We start from the raw sequence: 24,104 nt of genomic DNA on the forward strand, positions 1-24,104 counted from the left end.
TTGAGGAATTTCTATCCCAAGGTCAGATCCCCTTCACTCCTTCACTGAAGCTCCCTATGCCCCCAGACAGAGGTGGGCACCATCCTGTCCAAGAGGCTGAGAGGTGGTTGTGCTGACCCAGGGGCAGAGACGGGTGCTCAACAGACTGTCTCAATGCCAGGAGAAACTAAAAGGTTGATGGATCAGGTGTGGAAGAGCTGAGGGACCAGGTCCTTGATCAGGCACTTTGACAAATCTTGCAATTACCATGGTACTTGTTCATTCATTCAAAAAGCTTCAGTTTTCTCATCAGTAAAATGGGCATAATGATAGCCCCTACATCATAGGGTTGTTCTGTGGATTAAATGAGTTAATATATATAAAAGTACTTAGAAAACAGTCTAGAAGATTTTTAGTGCTATTATTATCATTAAGCACCTTTGATGACAAAGGTCCATATAGTCAAAGCAATGGTGGTTATCCAGTAGTCATGTACAGATGTGAGAGTTGGACCATAAAGAAGGCTGGGTACCAAAGAATTGATATTTTTGAACTGTGGTGCTGGAGAAGACTCTTGAGAGTCACTTGAACAGCAAGGAGATCAAACTGGTCAATCCTAAAGGAAATCAACCCTGAATATTCATTGGAAGGACTGATGCTGAAGCTGAAACTCCAATACTTTGGTTACCTGATGTGAATAGCTGACTCATTGGAAAAGACCCTGATGCTGGGAAAGAGGGCAGGAGCAGAAGGCAGGTGACAGAGAATGAGCTGGTTGGATGGCATCATTGACTCAATGGATAAGAGCTTGAGTTAACTCCAGGAGACAGTGAAGGACAGGGAAGCCTGGTGTGCTGCAGTCCATGGGGTTGCCAAGAAATGGACATGACTTAGCGACTTAACAACAACAAAGATTATCCCTGAACACCTACTATGTGTGAAACAACAAATTGTGAGCTAAGGATTCATCATGAATAGGAGGTTTGGTTTCTGTCCTCCAGGAGGAATCCGAGGTTCACAGAGGACCTGCTGAAGGTCCCACAGCCAGTGGTGGGCAGAGTTGGGATACGAACTCCAGTCTGAACTCGAAAGCCAGTGCTCTTCCCATTCTATCATGCTGGTGTTCAGAGGTCAGTACAGAGAAGAGATGAAATATGGAAGGAGAATTGGACGCCAGCGGAGAGCCAGAGAGAAGGAGAGGGCTGAGGAGAAAGCAGCAGGCAGAGCCAGGAAGAGGTGACTGGCTCAGGCTGTGTGGATGACAGAGTATCTCTCATCAGTTAGACCCCACAGTAAATGGCAGCGAGGCTGTTATGATTCTCTCTTTAAATGCTGAATTTGCTGCCACTATCACCAAATGAACTGTGGCAATTCTAATATCTAGCAGGAGATGGCTTCTCTGCCCCTAAGCATCCATTTGTGTTGGTCAGGCTGCTATGTGCCCTGACCTACACCACCTTTGCGTCCTCAAATCCTCCCACATGGGTAATAGGAAGAAACTGAGGCTCCCTCTAACTCAGAGCCCTTCCAGAAATCTCTTTTCCTACCTTGAAGTGGACTGAGATCAAACTTGAACACTAGGTTTGTTATAGATTCGGGTCCTTGGACTCTTTAATCAATAGAAATTGATAAGAGACCAGACCAGGAATTCAGGCAAGGCTTATGACTTGTGCTGCAGCACGAGGGAATGAGAACAAGAAACAGGTGTCCCTGCTAGATGCTGGGGGAGGGTTAACCTGGTTTCTCAAGTAGGGTGAGGGAGGGCGTGAATTGGTGGGTCAGGCTGGAGGGGTGGTTTAGGTGGTCTGCCCATCCCCTTGGAGGCGCTGAGCCCAGGAATCACGCACGGTTCCCTGCTTCTGCTCCGGTGCCTCAGAAGTGGTGGTTGGGTTTGGGCCTTTTTGTATTTTAGGGCTTTTTGTATTTTATTGTTCATCATTTAGGGCTTCCCTGGTGGCTCAGGCAGTAAAGCATCTGCCTACAATGCAGGAGACACAGCTTTGATCCCTGGGCCGGGAAGATCCCCTGGAGAAGGGAATGGCTACACACTCTTTCTTGCCTGAAAAATTCCATGGACAGAGGAGCCTGGTGGGCTTGGGCTGCAGTCCATGGGGTCACAAAGAGTCAGACAGGATTGAACAACTTTCACTTTCAGCCATTTGCCCCAAGTATGCATGCCTGCAGTTATTTTTAGTCCCTTAATAGTTTTTTTTTTCTTTTTTTGTATTTTATGTTTTTGTATTTTATGTTCGAGATGTTTGTCTGGGTGTAAGCACTACAGCAAAGGATCCCAGATTTTAGGTTTATTTAAATTTAAGTTTTTAATCAGAGTTGATATCTGGCCAGGATGGCAGAGGTTGACGTTGCTGGATGAGGAGGGACCCCTATCAGTCGTGGGGTGGGGCTCCAGGATCTCCTCGGAAAATCTGGGGGCCTTTTCCCATCTGGGCTGTGTTTCCATGTGCTGAGTTCTGGCTGGAGTAAACCCGGGGCCTCCGCCTCGCTGGTATTCCCATGAGACTTTTATGAACCTTGCAATTCTTCCGCCCCAGTCCTGAGCTGAACCCCGCCGGGGGTATCTATCTGGGCACTGCCCTTGGAGGACACACTTTCTTTCTTTCCATGGAGAGTGTTCGCCAAGTCTCCAGGCCCCTCCCCGCTCCTCACCTCAACCCCTGTGTTATTTTCTTTGGCTCTGGGAGACGGCCATGGCCGTGTTGTTTCTGGAGGCCAGCGAGGCCTGAAGGATTCAGAGAAGTGTCATGGACACTGGGAAGGCACCGCTGGCTCTGCCTGCTTCCCCTGGGCTCCGAAGCTCCCCACAGAGCGGGCTTTGTGCGCCGCTCCCGCCCCTGGAGGGAGGCCAGGGCCGGGGCCAACATGGCGGCTCTCCTCACCCGCTGAGTGCCTCCCGCGGCCCCCGGAGTGGAGAGAGAAGTGGCTGTTCTCGGCCCTGTGGAGGGCGAAGAGCCAACATGCTGGGAAGACTTTTGGTTATGGGGTGTTTGCGCCATCCTGTCCTCACAGCGGTGAGGAAGGCCTGCTTCCTCCTCCTCACTCGGTCCGTCCCCACCCCCCCCTCAGCATTGCCTCCAGCCCCAGGCACTTCTGGTCACTTAGGATGGCATCAGCCTGTCTTCTACTTCCTGCTCATCCTCAAGAGCACAGCTCACTGCCCCTCTCAGGGAGGCCAGCCCTCCTCACCCCGATTCAGGGGTCCTCCTGTCACCTCCCTCCCCATTCCCCCAGGTGGGCGGGCGCAGCTCCGCTTTGTTCAACCTGAGTGGGCTGGGAGCTGGCCTAGCCCCCTTGTGGGTGCTTGGGGAGTGAGATGACCAGCCTGGGGCCCGATGGCTACTATCATCACTTCACAGGCGGGAAACTGAAGGCCCAGGAGGTTACGTGACTCTGCTAAGGCCGCACGGCTGGTCAGTAAGGGAGTTAGGCCCCACTAACTCGTCCATCTTTGCAGGTGGGAAGTTGGCATCATATTTGCCTCCCTCTTCTTGGTTGACAGGGACCAAACTGGACACACAGGCTAAACAGTTTGGATGACGGTATATACATAGAAGGGGCTTCCCAGGTGGTGCTGTGGTCAAGAATCTGCCCGTCAATGCAGGAGAAGCAAGAGATGTGGGTTTGATCCCTGGGTGGGGAAGATCCCCTGCAGTAGGAAATGGCAACTCCCTCCAATATTCTTGCCTAGAAAATTCCATGGACAGAGGAGCCTGGTGGGCTACAGTCCATGGAGTCTCAAAGAGTCAGACACAACTGAGTGACTGAGCATGCATGCACATATATAAAAATATAATTAAATTAAAATATATGTACATAGTTTATATAAATACTTATATAGTACAGTGTATGTATGTATATTTACATATTTTATGTTTCACATATATATTTATATATATAATGTACATATATAACCTAGGTTTAAAAAATCAGAGTAAGGATAGAGAGACTGGTGATAACACTGTTTGAATGACATGAAGACCATCCTACTACTTGGAAGAAATGAACTCAGAGAAAATAAAAGACAGGGTAATTCACCCAGAGAATATATTATCTTCAACAGGTTGTACTGTCTGGAAATGTGAAGTGTTTTCCTCAACATGTCTACCATTCACAAAATAATCTAGACTTTACAGAGAAACTGTGCCATGAGCCACTTCTGCCTGTGTTTACCAGTTGGGGACAGACGACATCCCATGTCTGGTAGGCTTAATCCAAAGGTTCCCAGGCCATGATTACACAGCGGGCTTGGCCAGCTCCTTTGAAGTTGGAACTAGGTCAGGACACTTGTTTAAAGGGTTAGCTGCACTGGGAAGAAGACTTATGGGGTTAAAGGGAGTTTTCAGCAATTCTGGGGTGACGTTCTCAGAGACGATGCTATACCCTGGGATGCATTCAAATTCAGAGGGAGGGCTTAAGCTTTTAGAGCTGGGCTAGTGCACTCAGATGCCCACAGGGTCAGCAGGTGATGCCCATGTCCCAAAGTGGCTGCTGATGGGGACCGTGAGAATGGGCAAGTTCATGCCAAGTGGACAGTTGTGGCCCAGCTCTGCCAGTCGGCTGTTGCCAGGCAGGAAGGTAGGCCTTGTGTTGCCAGGCCCAGATTGTTATGTGAAATCTCACAATTTTTAAGTGCTGACTTATTTAGTTTTTAAAAATCACTCCGAGGGGCAGTTAAAACTCTTTCCACAGGCTGGCTCCCTCCTGGTGGTCACTTTTGAGGGAGAACTTGACAAGCTTCTGGACAGTTGTCTCCTTCCAGACTATTGTTTAGAGTGGGCATGCTAAGAGTTTATTTATATTTATTGAAGTATAGCTGATTTACAGTGCTATGCTAATCTATGAAAGTGAGAGTGTTAGTTGCTCATTGTGGTCTATAACCTCTGTCCATGGGATTCTCCAGGCAAGAATACTGGAGTGGGTTGCCATTCCCTTCCGCAGGGGATCTTCCTGACCCAGGGATCGAACCCAGGTCTCCCTCATTGCAGGCAGATTCTTTACCATCAGCCACCAGGGAAGCCCAAAGTGACTCACTTTTGCATATATACACATTCTTTTAAAAATATTCTTTTCCATCTTGGTTTATCCCAGGAGATTGGACATAGTTCCTTGTGCATACAGTACCATCTTGTTGTTTATCCAATCTAAATGTAATAGTTTGGGGAGGGAGAGGGATGGACTGGGAATTTGGGGTTGGTAGAGGCAGAATTTTTATTTTTTATTTTTAGCTGAATAGTATTTTCTTCAAATTGAAGTTTATCTGGAAAAAAGCAGTGCTGCTCTGCTGGGAGTTAAGGGGAAGGTACTAGATGGCTTCCCCTCCTTAACACCACAAGGCTCCTTGAAAAATTACTGTTCTGGAGCTTGTTATTTGAATTCTCCCTTAAAGCTGAAAGTGTGTGTGATCTCACACTTAGGGGGCCTGCCTCCTAAAACTCGTTAGCAAAACAGGAATAATAGGATCTGCCTCTCCAGGCTGTTACAAAGATTAAGTGAATCAATGCATGGAAAGTGCTTGGAACAGGACAGGCAGAGAGTAAGTGCTCATTCAATACCATTAATGTTAAATATTAACATGTACTTGTTAATATTGGGGTCACTCCATACCACTATGTTAATTGCATTTCCTCCACTTGTTAGCTGTGCAATCCTAGTAAAGTTTCCTAACCTCTCTGGACTTCAGCTTCATTCATCTGTAAAACAGGAATAATAATAGTGTCTATCTTTTAGGAAGCTTGCTGTGAAATGGAAGAGAAATGATGCATGGGCTGAGAGAAACTTAGCCCAGTGATCTCGATGACAATTCAGATCAACAATTCCCTGTGTCACTTGTAATTAGTTATTATTTGGGGACAACATTTGTTCTCGGGGAAATGATGCTGTCTCCACCAGGGCCTCAGTCTAACTGAGGGACATGCAGAACAAAGGAACCCAAGGACCCAGCGAGACGGAGGCAGACAGTCTGGGTCGGAGGAGACCTGAGTTAGCCAGCCTGGACTGTAATTAGCATGATTTATTAGCATCAGAACCTGGGAAAGTCTTTTGCCTGGAGCAGTACTGAAGAGGGCCAGTGAATGGACTAGGTAGCACAGGGCACCGTCAATTGTGGTTTGTCACTGAAAGGAAGGACTTTACGAGGAGGGACCTGAAATGATATATGGCTTCTAGGTTTCCCTCCAGAGTTGGTCTAGCCCCATCCAATAGTCTTTCTTGACTTTCCTTCTAAGCCTGTGGAGTGATTTAGACCATGAGATGGAAGAAAAAAAAAAAAAAAGAGCCTGGAGCAGTGTGAGAAACTGGATGGGGAAGAGATGAGAAGGCTGGCTGGGTATCATCCAAAAGCCGAGGCCACGAGCGTGTGGTTAGAAAGGACAGAGAGCACCAGGCCCTAAGCCGTCCCAGGCCACAGCTGCCCAAAGGCTCAGACGTGTGCGGGAGAGGCTGGAGGTGGCTGGCAGTGAGGTCTGTCCTTGGGAGTGTGCTGGGGTATGACCACCGCCACGGGGCTCACCTTAGGCTTTCTGATGATTTTATATTTCATTATTTGATTTTGATTTAGAAATTCTGAGACTCTCTTTGATCTCAAAGATCCTATCTCTAAGATTCCTATACCTGGAATAGGAATCTTACTTAAGAAAAGCCCCCCTGGAACCCAGATACCTCTCTCTCTGAGTATCTGGATATTAATACCCAAGATCAGCATTTTGTACCTTAAAAAAATTTTTTTTTCCATCAAATAAAATCTCCTTGTGCTTGTGCTCAGTGGCTTCAGTCGTATCTGACTGCTTGCAGCCCCATGGACTGTAGCCCGCCAGGCTTCTCTGTCTATGGGATTTCCCAGGGCAAGAATACTGGAGTGGGTTTCCATGCCCTCGTCCAGGGGATCTTCCCAACACAGGGACTGAACACAAGTCTGCTGTACCTCCTGCACTGCAGGTGGATTCTTCACTGCTGAGTCACCAGGGAAGCCATACAATCTCCTATAGCTAACGTATTTGTTGAGCACTTAGTACATGCCAGTTACTCTGCTACACTCTTGAGTTTTCTTATCCCATCCTCAACTCGAGGTCCTGGATCATGTAGCCTATTTTACAAAGTAAATGAAGAAAGAAAGGCAGAGAATGGTGAAAGCCCTTCTTGAGGTCACACAACGAGTAAGTGGCCTAGCAAGGTGAAAAGTGAAAGTGAAAGTCACTCAGCTGTGTCTGGCTCTTTGCGACCCCATGGACTATACAGTCCATGGAATTCCCCAGGCCAGAATACTGGAGTGGGTAGCCCTTCCCTTCTCCAGGGTATCTTCCCATCCCAGAGATCGAACCCAGGTCACCACATTGCAAGTGGATTCTTTACCGGATGAGCCACAAGGGAAGCCCAAGGAGGAGGTCATTTAGGTGTAACCCAGCTCCTGCAGCCAAGCCTTGGTAACCACTATACTGCACTGTCTTTGGAATCAAAGTGAGGGTGGGGGTGGAGAGGGGAGCCTAAAGTTTGTCCATCTCAACTGTCACTCCAGGTCCCCAAGGGACCTCCTAAGAACCCCTAGAGCTGCCCCAACCTAGAAAGCTCTGCTGCAAAGTATAAGCAAGATCCCAAAGCCAAGGTACACTGCACATTGGCCTGGCCATCTTGGCCGTCAGGGGAGGGAGGTGTGGGTTTATGGAGGGTCAGGATAGAGTTCCAGGAAGTAGGGGTGAGTCAGGATATTCCATGACTTGTCAGATGCTTGGCTACTGGAACTCGATTGGAGAAATCATCTTTTAAAAACATCACCTGCTAGTGAAATGTACACAGCTCTCCACTATCCAAGCTGGATAAAATTTTCCAGTATCTGTAATTCTTTATTTTAAAAGAGCTGAAGGGAAGTTCAGGGTGAACTCATGACATTCTAGAGCATTTTGCAATCTGCGACCGTCCACTCGCCAGCCTGCAGGGCAACCTCTAAGTGCTGGTTTTAAGAGAGGCCAGGTCCTGAGCTCTTAACACATGGAGGGTTCAGGTTTGGCTGCCTCTGCTAGAGCTATTTAAGAGGCAGTAAATAGCTGGTTCTCCTGACCATGTTGCTTATTCCTCCCTGCCCTTTTTATTTGTAGACATCATTTATCCAGCAGGCATACCATTTCTCTCTCCCTTTCTCTCCTTTTTGTCTCAAAGTGTCTAAAGTGAAGTCGCTCAGTTGTGTCCGACTCTTTGCAACCCCATGGACTGTAGCCTACCAGGCTCCTCTGTCCATGGGATTTTCCAGGCAATAGTACTGGAGTGGATTGCCATTTCCTTCTCCAGGGGAATCTTCCCAACCCAGGGATCGAACCCAGGTCTCCCTCATTGTAGACAGACGCTTTACTGCCTGAGCCATCAGGGAAGTCCTTCAAAGTGTCTAAGCTGCCAACAATTCTGAATTGGATAGGTTGAGATAGAGACCCGTGTCGCTTTTGTTCAATACGAAAAGTGAGGCGAGGAGAGAGAAAGCTGTTTTTCCATGTGGTGTCTTGGTTGCTGGACACCTACCAAGTGCCCAGCACTTTGCTAAACACATTATATGTGGAATCTCAGTCAATCCTCCCAACACCGGGAGGCAGATGCTATTTTAGCTGAGGAAAACATATCTCAGAGATGTTAGGGAAAACCTGGCCAAGATCACGGGGCCAGTCAGTGCCAGCACCAGCCCCGTCACCTTGGACCCAAACAGGAAGCTGCCATTTGGACAACCCTGACTTCAAGCTGGAATTTCCTAGGAGGTGGGCAAGGACTTCAGAAGAGATAGCCACTAAGGTGGCAAGTTGGCAGAGCAGTGTCTGGAGGAGAACTTGGCTATCTCCTGATACATCCCTCTCAGAAGGTTTTTGCACATACTCAGACCCATGTGTCACCTCCTGGGAGACAAAAAGACAGAAGGCCCTGCAGGGCATTCCTCCCACCAGTGGGAGCCTGGTCCTCACTTGGGACTGTTTCACACCCAAACTTGACCTTTATAAGCTCAGAAACACTCGGCTCCTTCTGAAATCCAGAGTGCAAGAGGGAAAGCCCCAAACCTGGCCCCTCCCTTGGTAATGGCAGGGAGCTGGCCCACTCTTGGCCATGCCTGGTTCCAAAGTCTGAGCTCCTGACAACTACAGAAGCTCCTGGAACACTGCATGGGGCAGGCACCTGAGGCTACCCTCTCCCATCCCACTCTGACACCACCTGGTAGAAGAGGCAGGAAGAGGCAGCTCCCAGGATGGCAGGTCTGGGTTATGTGTGGGTGGGGCTGGGCTCCACCATCACGGGACACGCAGGGAAGAGACAAGGACTTGGAAACCTCTGTTTTCCTCCTTCAGATTTAGCCTCTTGACCAAACACAGGGTGGGAGGGTAGGGAGAAATTGAGTACATTTCTCATTGTCTTTTTGGGAATGAGGCGCTCTTTAGGCTTGAAGAACTGTCCTGTGCAGCAGGATGAGCCAGGTCCCCATGCAATGATCTGGACCCTAGGAGAGTGAACCCTGTCACAGATACCTATGTGTCACGTGCAGGGTTAGGGGAGGGTGTGGGATCGGTCTATGTAAGCACGCGCCTCTGGTCTGTCTGTGCAGTGCTGGTTTCTGGCCTGGAGGCAGGCACTCCTTGAGGGGGGCATTTCACAGTGACCTCGGAGACTCACCCTCTCCTGGAAGCCACCTGCTTTCTGACTCCGAGTGTGAGCCCCGCTGGGCCGGAATACACAGGGTCAAGGCTGGGTGGTGAGGCCTGAGGGCTGGATCGGCGCTTGCATCACCCCCACCGCGGGGTGTGTACCTGCTGTGCTAGCAGTCAGCCAGGCTTGCCGTGATGTGCAGTCACCCGGCACCTGGGGACAGAGGCCCTCAGAGGGTTTCTGGGGCAAAGCTCAGCTGGCCTCACTTTGGCTTATGGCCTGCACAAGGCCCCGTGCTTTCTTCTTAGGTGGAGAGAACTGGATTAGGAGAGGAGGAAGCGTGGGGAGGGCGGCCTGGGGGGACAACGAGGGGACCCCTGTTTACTGAGCACTTCCTTGGTTGCCAGGTTATATATTTCACAGTTTGGCTCTCTTGGTCCTTATAAAATTCATCATCCCTGCTCTAGCGATAAGGAAATAAAAGTTCAGAGAATAGCTATAATATTAATACCGATAACCACAGCACTACACCATATGTAAGATGACCATGTAGGATAGTTAAGGGCACAGAGCTCAAGTCAATGTGCATGAGACTTAGTTAACTGTTAGACCTTGGGTGGGTCACGAAACCTCTCTGTGCCTCAGTTTCTTCATCTATAAAGTGGGAATAATTACTAATTTCTCTTAGGGTTTCTGGAAGGATGAAATGGGTGTTTGGCATAGGGTCTGGGGCACGGCTAGTAAGTATTTAGCAAATATTGGCTAAAGCCAGGATGCTCAAGCAATCACAGTGTACTTACTAGGCTTCAGCCTAAGGGTTTCTACTATTTTGTTTAAATTAATTGCTCCAGGACATTGGTGTTATCTCCTTTTTACCCATTAGCAAAATAAGGCTCGGAGAGGTTAGTGGAGTTTCCCAAGGCCACAGAGCCGGGAAGAGGTTGCAGTGAGGATTCTAGGGCTTTCTTCTGTGCAGAAGTGGCTCTTCTTCCTGCCCCGGACTCTGGCAACCCTCTGTCCTGAACGCGGGTGAGAGCTGGCCTTTTCAGGCCGTCATGGCCTTGCTGCCCACCTGAGGCCAGCACCACCTCCTGCCCCACCTGTCCCAGCTCAGATGGGCTTCTCCAGTCATACACACCTGTCTGATGCTCAAAGGCAGGGTAATACTCTTCATTGCTGAACAGGTCAGTCCACGACATCAGGGGGTCGCAGAAGGACGTGTTGGGCAGGAAGGTGCTGTGTGTCACTGAGTCCAACATCACCCTGTAATATCAGAAGAGGCTGTGAGGAGGCGGCAAGCCACACCACAGGAGACCCCAGCAGGGCAACACTTGTTTTTTGTTTTTTTGACTGTATCACTGGCATAAGGGATCTTAGTTCCCCACCTGGGGACTGAACCCATGCCCCATGTGGTAGAAGCATAGAGTCTTAACCACTGGACTGCCAGGGAAGTCCCTACACTTGGCTTTTAATTATGTCAGCAAACACAAACATGCAGCCTCCCAGGAGCCAGGCACTCCTCTGAGTGCCTTCCACGGTGACATTATTTAATTCTTGCCGCATCCTGTGAGGTTTGTGTGTACATCCCCATTTTATAGATGAGAAAAACTGAGGCAGAGAGGTTGAGACAATTGGTAACATGGCCAGTAAGTGGCAAAGCTGGGATTTGAGGATGAAGGTTTTAATTATCCTTTACTTTTCCTGGTCTCTCTCACCTGGCCCCTGAACTCTGGATTATAATGTCTAAAAATATACTTCTGAAAACAGGGAAAGAATTATTATAAGTGAATGTGCCCACAAACACTAATCCACAATTCTGAAATCTGAAAGCTCTGAAACTGAAAGTATATTTGGGTGTGTTTGGTGCCAACATATTTCCCAGCAAAAACAGTCCTGAGTTGACTGTTGTAAAACTTTTATATATAATTATATCTATACTTCTATATATGTATGTAAACTAAACCATACATTTATTAAACATATGTAACTATAGTATGCCATACAGTTTTATATCTATAGCTATAGTTTCATTTGTTCTACTTGATGAATGTTCATATGATACACTGCAGAAAATATTGATGCATTTAAGCAGTCCAAGCAGGCAATATCTTGAGAGGAGTAATCTGTGCTCTGCAGTATATACCCTGGGTGGCTTCCTGATACTTGAAGAATTCTGAGTTCTGCAGCACGTCCCACCCCAGGGTTTTGGATGAGAGGGTGGGGACTTGTCGCCACTGTAACACACTTGCTTCACTGAGTGCCCTGGGCTGAGCAGTTTATTATTCGTGGTGTCCCCAGAACAACCACTCTGAGTCAGGGTCTGGTAGGCGTTCTGTCTTATAGATAAGGGATGGGAGCTCCGAGATTCCAGATGACACACCCAGGTGGCAGGTGAGGGAGTTTGAGTGACAACTCAGGTTGGTCTATTTAAGAAATCATGATCCCAGTTGCTGTGCACACCAGCGAGTGGGAAGCTTTGGGAAAAGATGTCTGATTGAGGTTGGAGAGGGGATAGAAAAGAAGGGGCAAGCATTCTTGCCCACACTAGTCTCCTCCTTCAAATTTCCCTTTGCTATTTTCCATATTCCCACAATTCAGAGAAAAAAAAATTCATTCTTGGTGAATTAGAAAAACTTGCAATAATATTGACGAGATACTTGGTTCTACCCCTTCAGCAAAGAGGACACAGCAGCTCAAGATCACACATCTGGGAAGTGGCAAAGCAAAGACTAGATTCCATGCTTGGATTATTAAGTGCATGGAATTTTAAGATGGTCAAGAACTTATAAGTCATCTAGTCCAGGATTTTCCAAACTTTAGTTATTCGCCTGCCCCATGATAACTTATTTAATTTATTTAAAAAAATCACCCCCCTTATTGTTTAACATAACTGCATTTACTTAAAAGGAAAACTTTATATCACTACTATAAATGGAAAGCCAGGATTTATTTAATATACATAAGAATAAAGATATAAGCTTTGAAATAAAAATTAGTCATTCATGCCTAGATCAGAGGGTCTAGGCACAACTTACAGGCACAGTCTAGTCCACCACCTGTTTTTGAATGGCTCACAGATAAAAATGATTTTACATTTTTAAATGGTTATATAATACGTGCACAATGCACTTGATTTTGCCTTTAGGCCTGCAAATCCTAAAATATTTACTATCTGGTGCTTTAAGAAAATGTCTGCTACCCCTGACTGGATTTATATCACGTATCATGAGTGGTCTGGCATGTTGGAAATTACTGTCAGTCCAATCTTTTCCCGCATCCAGACATTTTACAGTTGTGAAAATTAAGGCCCAAGAAATCTGTGTAACTTTGTCAAAGTCATACACCCTACAGTGTAGGGAATTAAGTTTTTTCCAATTTTCAACCCATCTGCTTTCCTTTCTACAAACACTCACAGCCTCATCTGCTCACAGAAACATCCCAGGCTCACTACCAGGACAATCCGGATCTTGATCCCTAGAGGGTCAGGGACTGTGTGATTCCAGAACCAGAGATCAATTATTTGGGGATGTTTGCAAATCTGTCACGATCATCACTATCAGATATGCATGAGAACTCTGCTACAGACAGAGAAATAACCGAATTCAGATTCTCATGTGTAGGCACCCTCTCTGGGCATCACTGGAAAGTTGCCAGACTTCCCTAGGAAGTCTCCTTCCTGATGCCCGGAGAGGGTTAACGTGCCCAGCAGATTATCATGTTCCTGGATCTCCCCTTGGGAGCCATATCAAACAGAGGTCAAGGCTGCCTGGGTCTGGACTCTGATTTTCCCACAGATTGACTGGTTTTATATCCCTGAGCAGGTGGCTGGATGAGGAGGGATGGGGGTGGGAGGTTATGAGGAAGAAAGAGGCTTGGTGGGAGCCCAGAGCCTTTTCTACTTTCTGGACTTGACCCTAGAAAAGTTCTCCTAAGTGACAGTTCAAGGTAAAAATACCCCCTACCCCTCTGGATCAGAGGCTCAGAAAATGGGAGAAGAGGGTGGCAGACCTCTGACATGACCTTCATGGGTGGGCTTGGAGAAAGGAGAGGTGGCTTCCATGTGGAGAACAGTTCCCAGGTCTCCGGTGTTAATTAGAAATCCTCCAGATATAGGATGCAACAGTAGGAACGTGCTTCTTCATCTCTGCCTGACAAAGCTCTCAAAAGTCATTCGGTAAATTGAATTTGATCGCAGAAAAATTAGGAATCTCTGTTACCAGTACAATATTTACCTCTTAGAAGGATTTCTTTTTTTTCTCTTTGCACCACCCTACTGGCTGGCACTGTGATTTCTTCAGGGCTGTACCGGGTGATGTCTGTATCTGATTCCCTTTGGGGGTTCCTTCTATGGCAAATTATATCCATTAAGTTTTCTTAAAGGGCTGTTTCTGGTATACAACATGCTGTTTTTCTTCTGTAATTATTTTTTGCTTTGTGGAAAAGTATGTTTTATAAAAGGCAGCAGCTTTTCTTTTTTCTATTGCAGTGGGAGGAGGGGATATTGTTAAATCTTGGACTCTCCACAAAAGACCTTGGCCACTTAACCAGCAGGCCCTAGGTGTGAAAGTTCAGGAATAATGGCTCCTTTGTATTCAGCAGTCCAGTTTCTTAGGCCTTTACAGTCCTTGCAACAACCGAACATTTTAGCTCTTCAGATTTCTTTAATGTAGGCGGAAGAGGGTGGTGGGCAACAACAGCTTTTGGGTTCCCTCTTCTCAGGGAGGACATTGAGGCCCAGTGATATATAGTTTTAGGCCTGAAGTTAGAATATGTATTCCGACGAGGGGACAGTGACCAAAGAGGGAAAAAATTGGTAAAAAAAATTGGTCTTAAGGGTCAAAAAAATCTTAGCCATCATTATCCTTTACGACTCTTCAAAGCCCACAGTACATAAGTGATGAATGGTGAATCTGTGATATTAACATTTCATGGAGGGGGTAAGATTAAGAAACAATGATCTAGGGGACTTCCCTGGTGGTTCAGTGGTTAAGACTTCACCTTCCAATGCAGAGGAGAGCGGGTTCAATCCGTGGCTGGGGAGCTAAGACCCCACATGCGGCCGAAAAACCAAAACATTAAACAGAAGCAATATTGCAACCAATTCAATAAAGACTTTTAAAAATTGTCCACCTTAAAAAATTCTTAAAAAAAAAAAGAACAAAAAAGGGGGTGACAGTGGGAAAAAAAGGGAGCAAAGCATTGGGTTAGACTTAGAGTCAGCAGCAGGACAAGTAGGGGAAGCCTAGGGAGGGTCCTAGGCCTGCTGTTGTAACCCCGCATTTTTGGTTTTTGAGAGACTGGCTGACTTGTCCTCATAGAAGGAGCATTGTGATTCTGCCTCTCACTTTTCTTGGAGCCTCAATACTTCATTGGCTGCATGAACACAACAATGAGATGGACTCTAACACATACCCTAGCTGCGTGATTTTCTTCAGGATCCCACCCGATTTGGCTGACACAGCCATACATGTGCACGCACACACACAGGCATATATGACGGCTATAGTTGGATATTGCGGTCAAGTACACTCACCAAATTGGAGTACAATTCAATCATACAGAGATGAAAGTTTTAGCTATAAAATAATTCCCATGATTTTCTCTTCTCCTTTTCCTCCCATACCCACTTTCAGCTGTGACCTCTGGACATTCTTTGCCTGGGTTAGCCAGACCCCTTAAGTATTCTGAACCCTCGCTCACTGCCCGTCTACAGACCCAGTCTCCCCAAAGTGTAATCAACACTTTAGCTGCCTAGTAGGTAGGAAAGAATCAAGCACTTTCAGCACAAGAGGGGAGAATCAAGTGGGTTCTCTTCCAGGCGTGAGAAAGGCTGGCTGGACCTTTGGGAATGGCCTGGACACTCAGGTCCTTGGTGCCTCCAGGGGCTTCCTACCCTTCTGAGAGTTTGGTTCACTCACCAAGCGTGCACCGGAAGGGTCCACACAGTCAGAGATACAGGCCTGTGGGCTTCTTGCCCTCACACGAGTCAGAGGCGGCAGTCACAGGTGTCGTGTCCATGGCACCTCTGTTCAGCCTCCCAGAGAGAGCGGAAGGCGCAAACCACCCAGCCTTGGCCAGTCTGCCAGACAAGGAAAATTCCTTCCTGACCCTGGCAGAGATCATCAACTTCACTCTGGGCATGTGACCAAAAATTCACCCAATTAAGCACCTACACATTGGCTGTTTATGCACCAAAGCATCACTGCACAGAACGGGCTGTGAAGGTGTAAACCACGGAAAAGGGGGCTCGGGAGGGCCTTCCTTGATCTCACCATCGGGGCCATCTCGCTGGGAAGAATAATGCTTTTCCTCCTCTCAAGTCCCAGCGATACCCCAATGCCCACCAGGTTCCGAGCCCTACGGGCAAGGCAGGGTCTACTTCCTACCTTTTGGACCTCCCTCAGAAGAGACACATGGAGGAAAACCCATTGGTTGAACTATTTCAATGCTTTCTGCTAAAGGCTTGTGGGTTGGGTGCTTGAGTGTTTGCTCTTCTGGGAAAAACCAGAGCAGCTATGAGACTGCTTTGCTGATGTCTTGCCAAGTGATTCCTCATCTTCCTTTGGCTTGTATCAGAAGTTTGCTAGTTTGTTCGTTTTTTAGTTGTTTTTCTAAAGGTGCCGCAAAGACTCATAGGAGTTGTGCTGAATAGTTTACCATGGGCTCCCATACAAGGCTCACTGGGTTTGGGTTAAACCCATGTGTGTGTGCTCAGTCGCTTCAGTCGTGTCCAAACTCTGCAATGCTGGGGACTGGAGCCTGCCAAGCTTCTCTGCCCATGAGATTCTCCAGGCAAGAATACTGGAGTGGGTTTCCATGCCCTTCTCCAGGGGATCTTCCCAACTCGGGGATGGAACTTGCATCTCCTGCAGCTCCTGCATTGCAAGTGGATTCTTTACCCACTGAGCTACCTGGGAAGCTATATTAAATCCATTGGGATTTAAATCCTACCTCTGCCACCCACAAGGAAAGGGATGTGGGACACATTTCTTACTACTCAGCCTGCTGAAATTTTATTCTTTTTTTTTGTTTCATATAAGGTGTGTTGTGTCAAAATCCACAACCCTCTTTGAGCTCATCTCTCAAATGGAGATTTTAACATGCAATACTCAGGATAACCCAAAGATTTAACAAAATTAGGTAATATATGTAGATGAGCAGACATAACGTGTATGTCCATTACTGTCCCAGCAGGGGATGGGGGAATCAACTGTCATCAGTATTCTAAAAGGTTGCTACTTAGGTGACTTCTGAGAAAAGCAGACAACCAATCTGTGAAAACTCTTACCAAGAACGCTTTGAATCACCAGAAAACCCTCTCACAGAGAACACAAGGACAAAAGAATTAAGCTTTCGCTCAGAAGGGCAAACAATCTCTTCCCCTGGGTCTTTAGACTAAAACATGAAGCTGTCTCCCTGAATCACTTTACCTTGCTAGGCTTCAGTTTCCTCCTCTGTAAAGACAATTAGGGATCATTGTCCCTAATGATCTCTGACAGCCTTTCCAGTTTGTAAAATTCTCAGCACATCAGAATGAAGCATATCAGAATGAATGTGGGTCCTCAGCTCCCGCGGGAGAAGGGAGCATGTGCTACACCAGTCTGCCAGCAGGGGGCGAACGCTCAAGAACCTCAGATAGTGCAGAGTCTTAGAAAAGGTCTGAGAATACAGTGGAAAAACCCTAACCATTGCTTTTCTGGAAGCATTCTATACTGAGGAGGTGTGAGAGTGCAGAATGGGTTTCCTTTAAGCTGTTATGTTCAGACAATCTCCTGAAAAATTCCCCAAACTGTAATAAGGCAACTATTTTTTTTTTCTGTTTCAAGGGGGTGCTCCATGAGCAGGCCAATGGGAAAAGGAGGCGCTTAGGCAGGAGGAGGTGGGCTTTTCTTGAAGCTGAATATTTTTTGGTGTAAAATCCAGCTTCCCTTCCTCAGGTTAGCTTGAAGAAGGGTAGAGAATGGCGTGCCCGTACGCATTCTCTATCAGTGAGTTCCCCTTGGTTTAATCAAGTGACCCAGAGGGGGCAGGGGTTGCCACGAAGGGGTTGGGTGGCTACACAGCCTGAGGAAGCAAAAACGTCTCTCTTAGGCCAGCAGTTAAATCCCAGTCAAACAGCTCCGGGGAGGTACTGTGACTGATGGACGTGGCAGGAGGCCTGGCCATCTGGAGCTGGGGACGGACCCACAGACCCAGGCCCCCCACCAGAGCCACTAAGCCCTGACGCCCCTTACGATTTATCCAAAAGAGCAAAGAAAAGGTGCTTACGTGAGGACGGCGGTGCTGGGTCCAAAGAGGAGGTTTTCAAGACAAGAGAAGGCAGGCACTCCCAGCACCGGCGTACGGTGGAAATAAAGGCACCTGTAGCCTTGTGATATAAGTAACACCTACAGACAGGTCCGTTTGGTTTTTCAGGTTTATGCACAACCCCTTTGATGACGGTGACATACAGTGTGACACGGCTCCTTGGAGGGGGAACAGTTCTCACACACAGAAAGTTTACCTTTATCCTGCTTTTGTGCCCAGCTCACCCCCCACCCCGGCTCCCCTGCTCCCCACCCAGGGAGTCAGTAAACAAGCTGAGAATTCTCGCCTCTGGGAGCTTTGCTGGATCCTGCGTTTGCTGGGAACTCTCTTTTGGGCAAGCTGGAGGGGAAACAGGAATCTAGCCATGGTGCCCATCTCTGCAGCCCTCCTTCCCTCCCCCGCCCCCAGCAGTAAGGTGGAAGGGTAGGATAGGGCAGTGGTTAAGAACAGACTCTGCAGCTAGACGGTTTTTTGTTTTTTTTTTTTTTTGCAGTTAGATGACTGAATTCAAATCTAGGTGCATCATTTTCTAGTCATGTCACCTTGAACCACTTAACTAGTTAGCTAATAACTTAAGTCTCTCTAATGCAAATAACAGGACCTACCCTCATACGAGGTCCTGCGAGTGAAGCACTGTGTGAGCTCTTTGTTTGTTCTGATTGTAGCATTTTCTTTGACAGAACACATTAATCAGAAAGCCCTTCTCCACCACTTCCTCTAAACCCATGCCTTCCCAGCAGATTGAAGGGAACAGCCAGTTTGTAGAACCAATGTTGGGGCCTTGTTTCTACTTTTCACCCAAAGCATAACCAGCCATAGGACACAGTAACTTACTCAACTTCTATCCTCTTGGGACATAATGTGCCATGGGGTTGTTTTCTCTCTTACCTTCCCCTTTACAGATGGGGAAAAGAAGAGGTTTAGGGGCTCAGTCAGGTGACCACAGCTACGAGGCTGGGGTCTGACCTGGATGCCAGCTCTCAGGTGTCTTTGTGAGAACTACCTTCATCCCTATAAGATCAGAAACAGGACCCGACTTAGGCTGAAAACAGAAGTCCCCGGTCACCTGCAGGACAGCACTGATGGCCCCCTGCCTTTTTGCCCTGTGCTTCCAGCTCTCCTGGGCAGCCGAGACCTGTGTCCAAACTGCAGACTCTAAGCTTTAGAGTGAAAGCAGGGACTGGTTTGTTAGGTTTTCTTGGGAGCACCAGGCATGGGTACAAACACAAATACAAACACACATACAGTCTGGGGAAACAAAAGGCAGTTCATTAGAGGACTCAAGTGTCATCATGGAAAAATTGTTGAAGGAAGATAAGAGGATTGCTGAGGATTCTGACTTGCTGTGTAACCTCAGACAAGTCAGGTAGCTTCTCTGGGCTTCATATCCCCTGATGGTGAAAGGAGGAGGCTGGGTTAGAATAGCAACTTTCAAACTGTGCTCTAAGGAACCCTGGAGATCCCTGAAGCCCTCATAGGAGCTGCTGGGGGTGGGTGTGTGAGAGAATGGGATCAGAGTGGGTTAGGCTCCAGGCGGCTCCTCCCTGATTCAGTAAGAGCATCTCGGCTTTTATATCAATCTTCAGGATAAGATTTCTCTTGAACAAAAGAATCCGCACTTGAAAAGAGTTTGCAGAGAATGGGATTGGGTGGTCATTGAGATTCCTTTAAGCTTTAAAATTCTGCGATTTGCCTCTTTCTCCTCTGTGTCTAGGGGATCTGGTTGGTCATACAGACTGTTTCCCACTGTTGGGTACTTTCCCATCTTGTTACTCGTCTTGGAAAGTCTTCTTATGTTTATATCTACACACATATGTTCTTCTTAGCAGAGAGAGTTTCATGGAAAATATCGTATTCTGATATTGTTTTTAGAAAAGAGTCTTTGGAGAAATTACATTTGTTTCTGTGCTGTCTTGACTCAGCTATTTCAGAGTGAAAAGTTTCTGGCAGTAAACGTGTATGACAGCAAACTGTTTGTCTCCTGCTCCTGAGTGTGTAATACAGCATATCTGGGTGCCCGTGTGGGAAATTACAGGCTTCTGGGCTAGCGAATAAAAGGGGTGATTAAGATAAAACCAAAATAAAAGAGGAATTTGACTCTAATTAAATCTAACTATCACATTGAACCTAAATTTGATTGGAGTGGAGATCGTAAATGATATCAAACACTAAGCTCATAAAACCTGTATTTGAATGTCAGAGGTGGACCAAAGGAATGAGGCATTTTAGACTTTCTAGCCCACCCTCCCTCTGCTGTCTCAACCACATAGCAATACAGGTAGAATGAATTAGGCTTACAAGAGCCACAAGTAACTCAGCCTGCATTCTATTTTTTTAAAAGATTTTTTGATGTGGATCATTTTTAAAGTTTTTTTTTTTTTAATTGAAATTGTTACAATATTGCTTCTGTTTTATGTTTTGGATTTTTGGCCATGAGGCATGTGGGATCTTAGTTCCCCAGCCAAGGATGGAACCCATACCCCCTGCATTGGAAGATGAAGTCTTAACCACTGGACTGCCAATGAAATTTCTAAGCCTGGATTCTGCAGAGAGACTTTATAGGTTTGAGTCCTGACTTTGCCATTTTCTGGCTGAGTGAGTCTGGGAAATTTCCTTAAATTCCTTACATCCTAGTTCCCTCATGTGTAAAGTAGGGGGAAAAGAATGCCTCCCTTGTAGGGTGTTGGGTGAATTAAATGAATTAAAAGCTGAGAAGAGGTGAGAGCCCTAGAATGAACTCTGTTAATCTACGTGCTGTGTGTGCGTGTATTCAGTCGTGTCTGACTCTTTGCCACCCTAAGGACTGTAGCCCACCAGGCTCCTCTCTATCCAAGGGATTCTCCAGGCAGGAATACTGGAGTGGGTTGCCATGCTCTCCTCCAGGGGATCTTCACGACCCATGGATAGAGCTCATGTCTCCTGTGTCTCCTGCATTGCTGGCACTCTTGACCTCTGAGCCACCACAGAAGACCCTATCTACGTGCTAGCCTGTTACATTTGTTAAAGTAATTAAACAAGAAGCCTGTTTGACTGTGGTGCCTTTAATGCTCGGCTAGCCAACACAAGCAAACTGACGCCTCAGCCAAAGTTGATTGTAAATCCACTCAGGTCCGAAAACAAGAAATTCAAAACCACCGATCCCAGACAGCCAACTAGGATTTCCCAGATAAAGCATCTGGTTAAGCGAAAGCCAATCAAATAATTTCCTTGCTTTCTTCCACGTCTGCACTTTAAAAGCCATTCCCGGGACTTCCCTGGCGGTCCAATGGTTAAGACAGGGTGCTTCCACTGCAAGGGGCACAGGTTGGATTCCTGGTCGGGGAACTAAGATCCCTCATGCCACACAGTGTGACCAGAAAGTAGAAGGAAAAAAAAGTCACTCCCCTGGCTCTTGTTGGTGGAGTGCTCCTAAACTCCTAATCACTTGCAGTTTGGTGATGCCGGATTGGAATTGATGTTTGCTCAAATAGACACTTGATAACTTTCATGTGCCTTATCTTTTAATACATTCACTACTTTAAATTCTCATAACTCTCTGATGAGGATGTTACTTAGTATCCCCATTTTACAGATAAAGGAACTGAGGCATAGAGAAGTGAAGTAACTTGCCCCTGGTCACACAGCTAGTAAGTAGCAGAGCAGTATTTTCTGCCTCCAGAGCCCATCCTTTTAACCACCATGCTAACTGGTCCCTGGGTGCTCCTGGGGTGGTTGAGGGGGGACAGGAGGAGGGAATGTACCACATGCCAAGAACTGTTCTAGAACCACTCACCTGTTGTCCCGTGGTAATTTTTCACTGTAATCCTGGAACTAGCTATGACTACCTTCTTTTAAAGGATGAAGAATCAGAGTTGCCAGGCTTGTTGGGTGTCACCCAGCTGGGCAGTGGCCAAGCCTGGGTTGAACTCAAGGCTGCCCACTGTTAAAACCACAGTGTAGACACGAGAGTTCAAGCTGGTCTCAGAGGGGGGGTCTGGTCTCAGAGAGGGTCCTTCCCTCTTGGTTGGTTTAAGATCCCTGAGTTGCATGACTGTTGCATGCACAGTCTGTCTTTCAGAGTAGAATAGAAATTCTGTTACCTCCTTGATTCTCTGGTGTCTAGTATTGTTCTTGGGACAAAGAAGACGCTCATTACATGCATGTATCATGGGAGTGAATTAACAGGCAAACCTCCTAACATAAGGCTGGAGGTTCCTACCCAGTTCCTTTCACTAGATGTAATGGGTTCCCTTCTTCTCCTAGACCCTGACTGTGGTTAACCTGAGCCAGCATTTCTTTAGTCATTTTTCTCTCCCTCAATCTATCACCCTCACCACCCAAGGGGCAGCACAGGCTGAACACAAAAGTGAGTTAAAAAATACATTTAGGTAAATTCAGAGATGAGGCCATTAGCAGGAACAGACTTTCAGGGTGAAGATAAAATATATGAGCTATGGATTAGGATCTCTGTCTCCATTATCTTAAAACCATTTTTTTTTAAAGAAAAGAGTCTGTTGGAGAAATTACATTTTCTATGCTCTATTGGCTTAAATATTTAAGAATGAAAAGTTTTCTGTCTGTGGATATGTATGATAACAAGCTTCTGGCACCTGCCACCTGGGAGCCATTAGATGAGGCATCAGACTGCAAGGCTTCAGTTCCCTCATCTGGGCATACCTACTCTGATTCCTGGTACACATTAAGGTCTCACTGAATGGTGACTCCAATGGTCTATGGAGAGAAATGTAGATATTGATTGAGATCACCCACCTTTGAAAATTACCACACCAAGTAGGATAATGTTGCCCTTCTGCAATGAATAATCACAATCGCTACCATTTATCTGGCACTTACTAGTTGCCAGACATTGCCTAGGCATGCTCCATGTATTAAATCATTTAATCTTTGCATCGTTCCTGTGAGGAAGGTATCATTACTATTATCTAAAATTTACTAATGAGGAAACAGGCATAGAAAGTTCAAGGGACTTGCCAAATATCACGCAGCTGGTAGAACATGAAGCAGGGTTTGAGTCTAGGTATGTGGGAGAATCCCAAGAGGAGCCTGGTGGGCTACAGTCCACGGGGTCACAAAGAGTCGGTCACAACTGAGTGACTTAGCATGCGCACACAGGGCACTAGAGTCACGAGCTCCCCCTTTAGGCTATCATTTGGGACCTCTGGAGGAGGCAGAATCTCAGTTGTGGAGACACTTTTTTTTTTGGCTGGGTCTTTGTTGTGGTTTCTCTTGTTGCAGTACGCAGGCTTAGTTGCCCTGCAGCATGTGGGATCTCAGTTCCCCGACCAGTGATTGAACCTGCATCTTCTGCACTGGAAGGAGGATTCTTAACCACTGGACTACCAGGGAAGTCCTGATATCAGTTTCTTAGGCATCTCAGGTTGCTGGGATCAAAATCAAGGATAAGGATTATAAACCTACTATCCACAGAAACACCCAGGATGGGCTTAAGCACAAATAAGTGCTGAGGCAACTCTTGTTGCTGGTTGTGTATTTGCTTTATTTCCTCTTTGGGTGTCTTTCCCCAGTCTCCTATATCCAGCTCATCCCTTAGCTATTCACGCTGTCCATTCTCCTGGCCAAGAACCCCAACTCAGCAGAGAACAGCAGTGAGGTAGCTCCCTTGATAATCCTTCCATGGCTATGAGCTTCATGGAAGAAATGGATCTTTGTGTGATTTCCATCACAGAAGGCATTGTGGAGGTTAAACAATAGCAAAGACAATGGCTGGCTGAAGCATAATGAAAATGAGGTTAGGTATACTGATTTTGTCATTTTAAGGTTGAATTATGGTAACGTTTATGAAACAGCAGACACAATTGCATGACTGTAGTTTTGGTGTCCTCTCTTTCTGTAGAGATACTGCAGCATGCTGAGTCGCTTCGAAGAAGGCAATGGCACCCCACTCCAGTACTCTTGCCTGGAAAATCCCATGGGCAGAGGAGCCTGGTAGGCTGCCGTCCAAGTCAGACACGACTGAGTGACTTCACTTTCACTTTTCACTTTCATGCACTGGAGAAGGAAATGGCAACCCACTCCAGTGTTCTTGCCTGGAGAATCCCAGGGACGGGGGAGCCTGGTGGGCTGCTGTCTATGGGGTTGCACAGAGTCAGACACGACTGAAGTGACTTAGCAGTAGCAGCAGCAGCTGAGTCGCTTTAGTCATGTCCGACTCTGTGCGACCCCATGGACTGTAG

The 24,104-nt window shown here is 46.8% G+C and overlaps 1 protein-coding gene across 3 annotated transcripts in view; it reads right to left on the minus strand.

The window, feature by feature from the left end:
- The window catches only part of ELF5 (E74 like ETS transcription factor 5), a 46,662-nt gene that overhangs the window by 13,986 nt on the left and 8,572 nt on the right, over positions 1–24,104 (minus strand). The window contains exons 1-2 of one of the 3 annotated variants that reach the window (XM_086341128.1): positions 17,872–18,008; positions 10,742–10,866 (exon numbers count right to left, since the gene is read on the minus strand). In XM_086341128.1, the coding sequence (XP_086197254.1) occupies positions 10,742–10,862 (121 nt within the window). In that variant the 5' untranslated portion in view covers positions 10,863–10,866; positions 17,872–18,008. Of the gene's footprint in view, positions 1–10,741; positions 10,867–15,521; positions 15,692–17,871; positions 18,009–24,104 lie in introns of those variants that run through there. The other 2 variants (XM_086341129.1, XM_086341127.1) reach the window with 2 other exon arrangements.

The sequence above is a fragment of the Bos grunniens genome, chromosome 15 (genome assembly GCF_055505025.1).
Source record: "Bos grunniens cultivar Pamir isolate PY7600 chromosome 15, Bosgru_T2T1.0, whole genome shotgun sequence".
Lineage (NCBI taxonomy): Eukaryota > Metazoa > Chordata > Mammalia > Artiodactyla > Bovidae > Bos > Bos grunniens.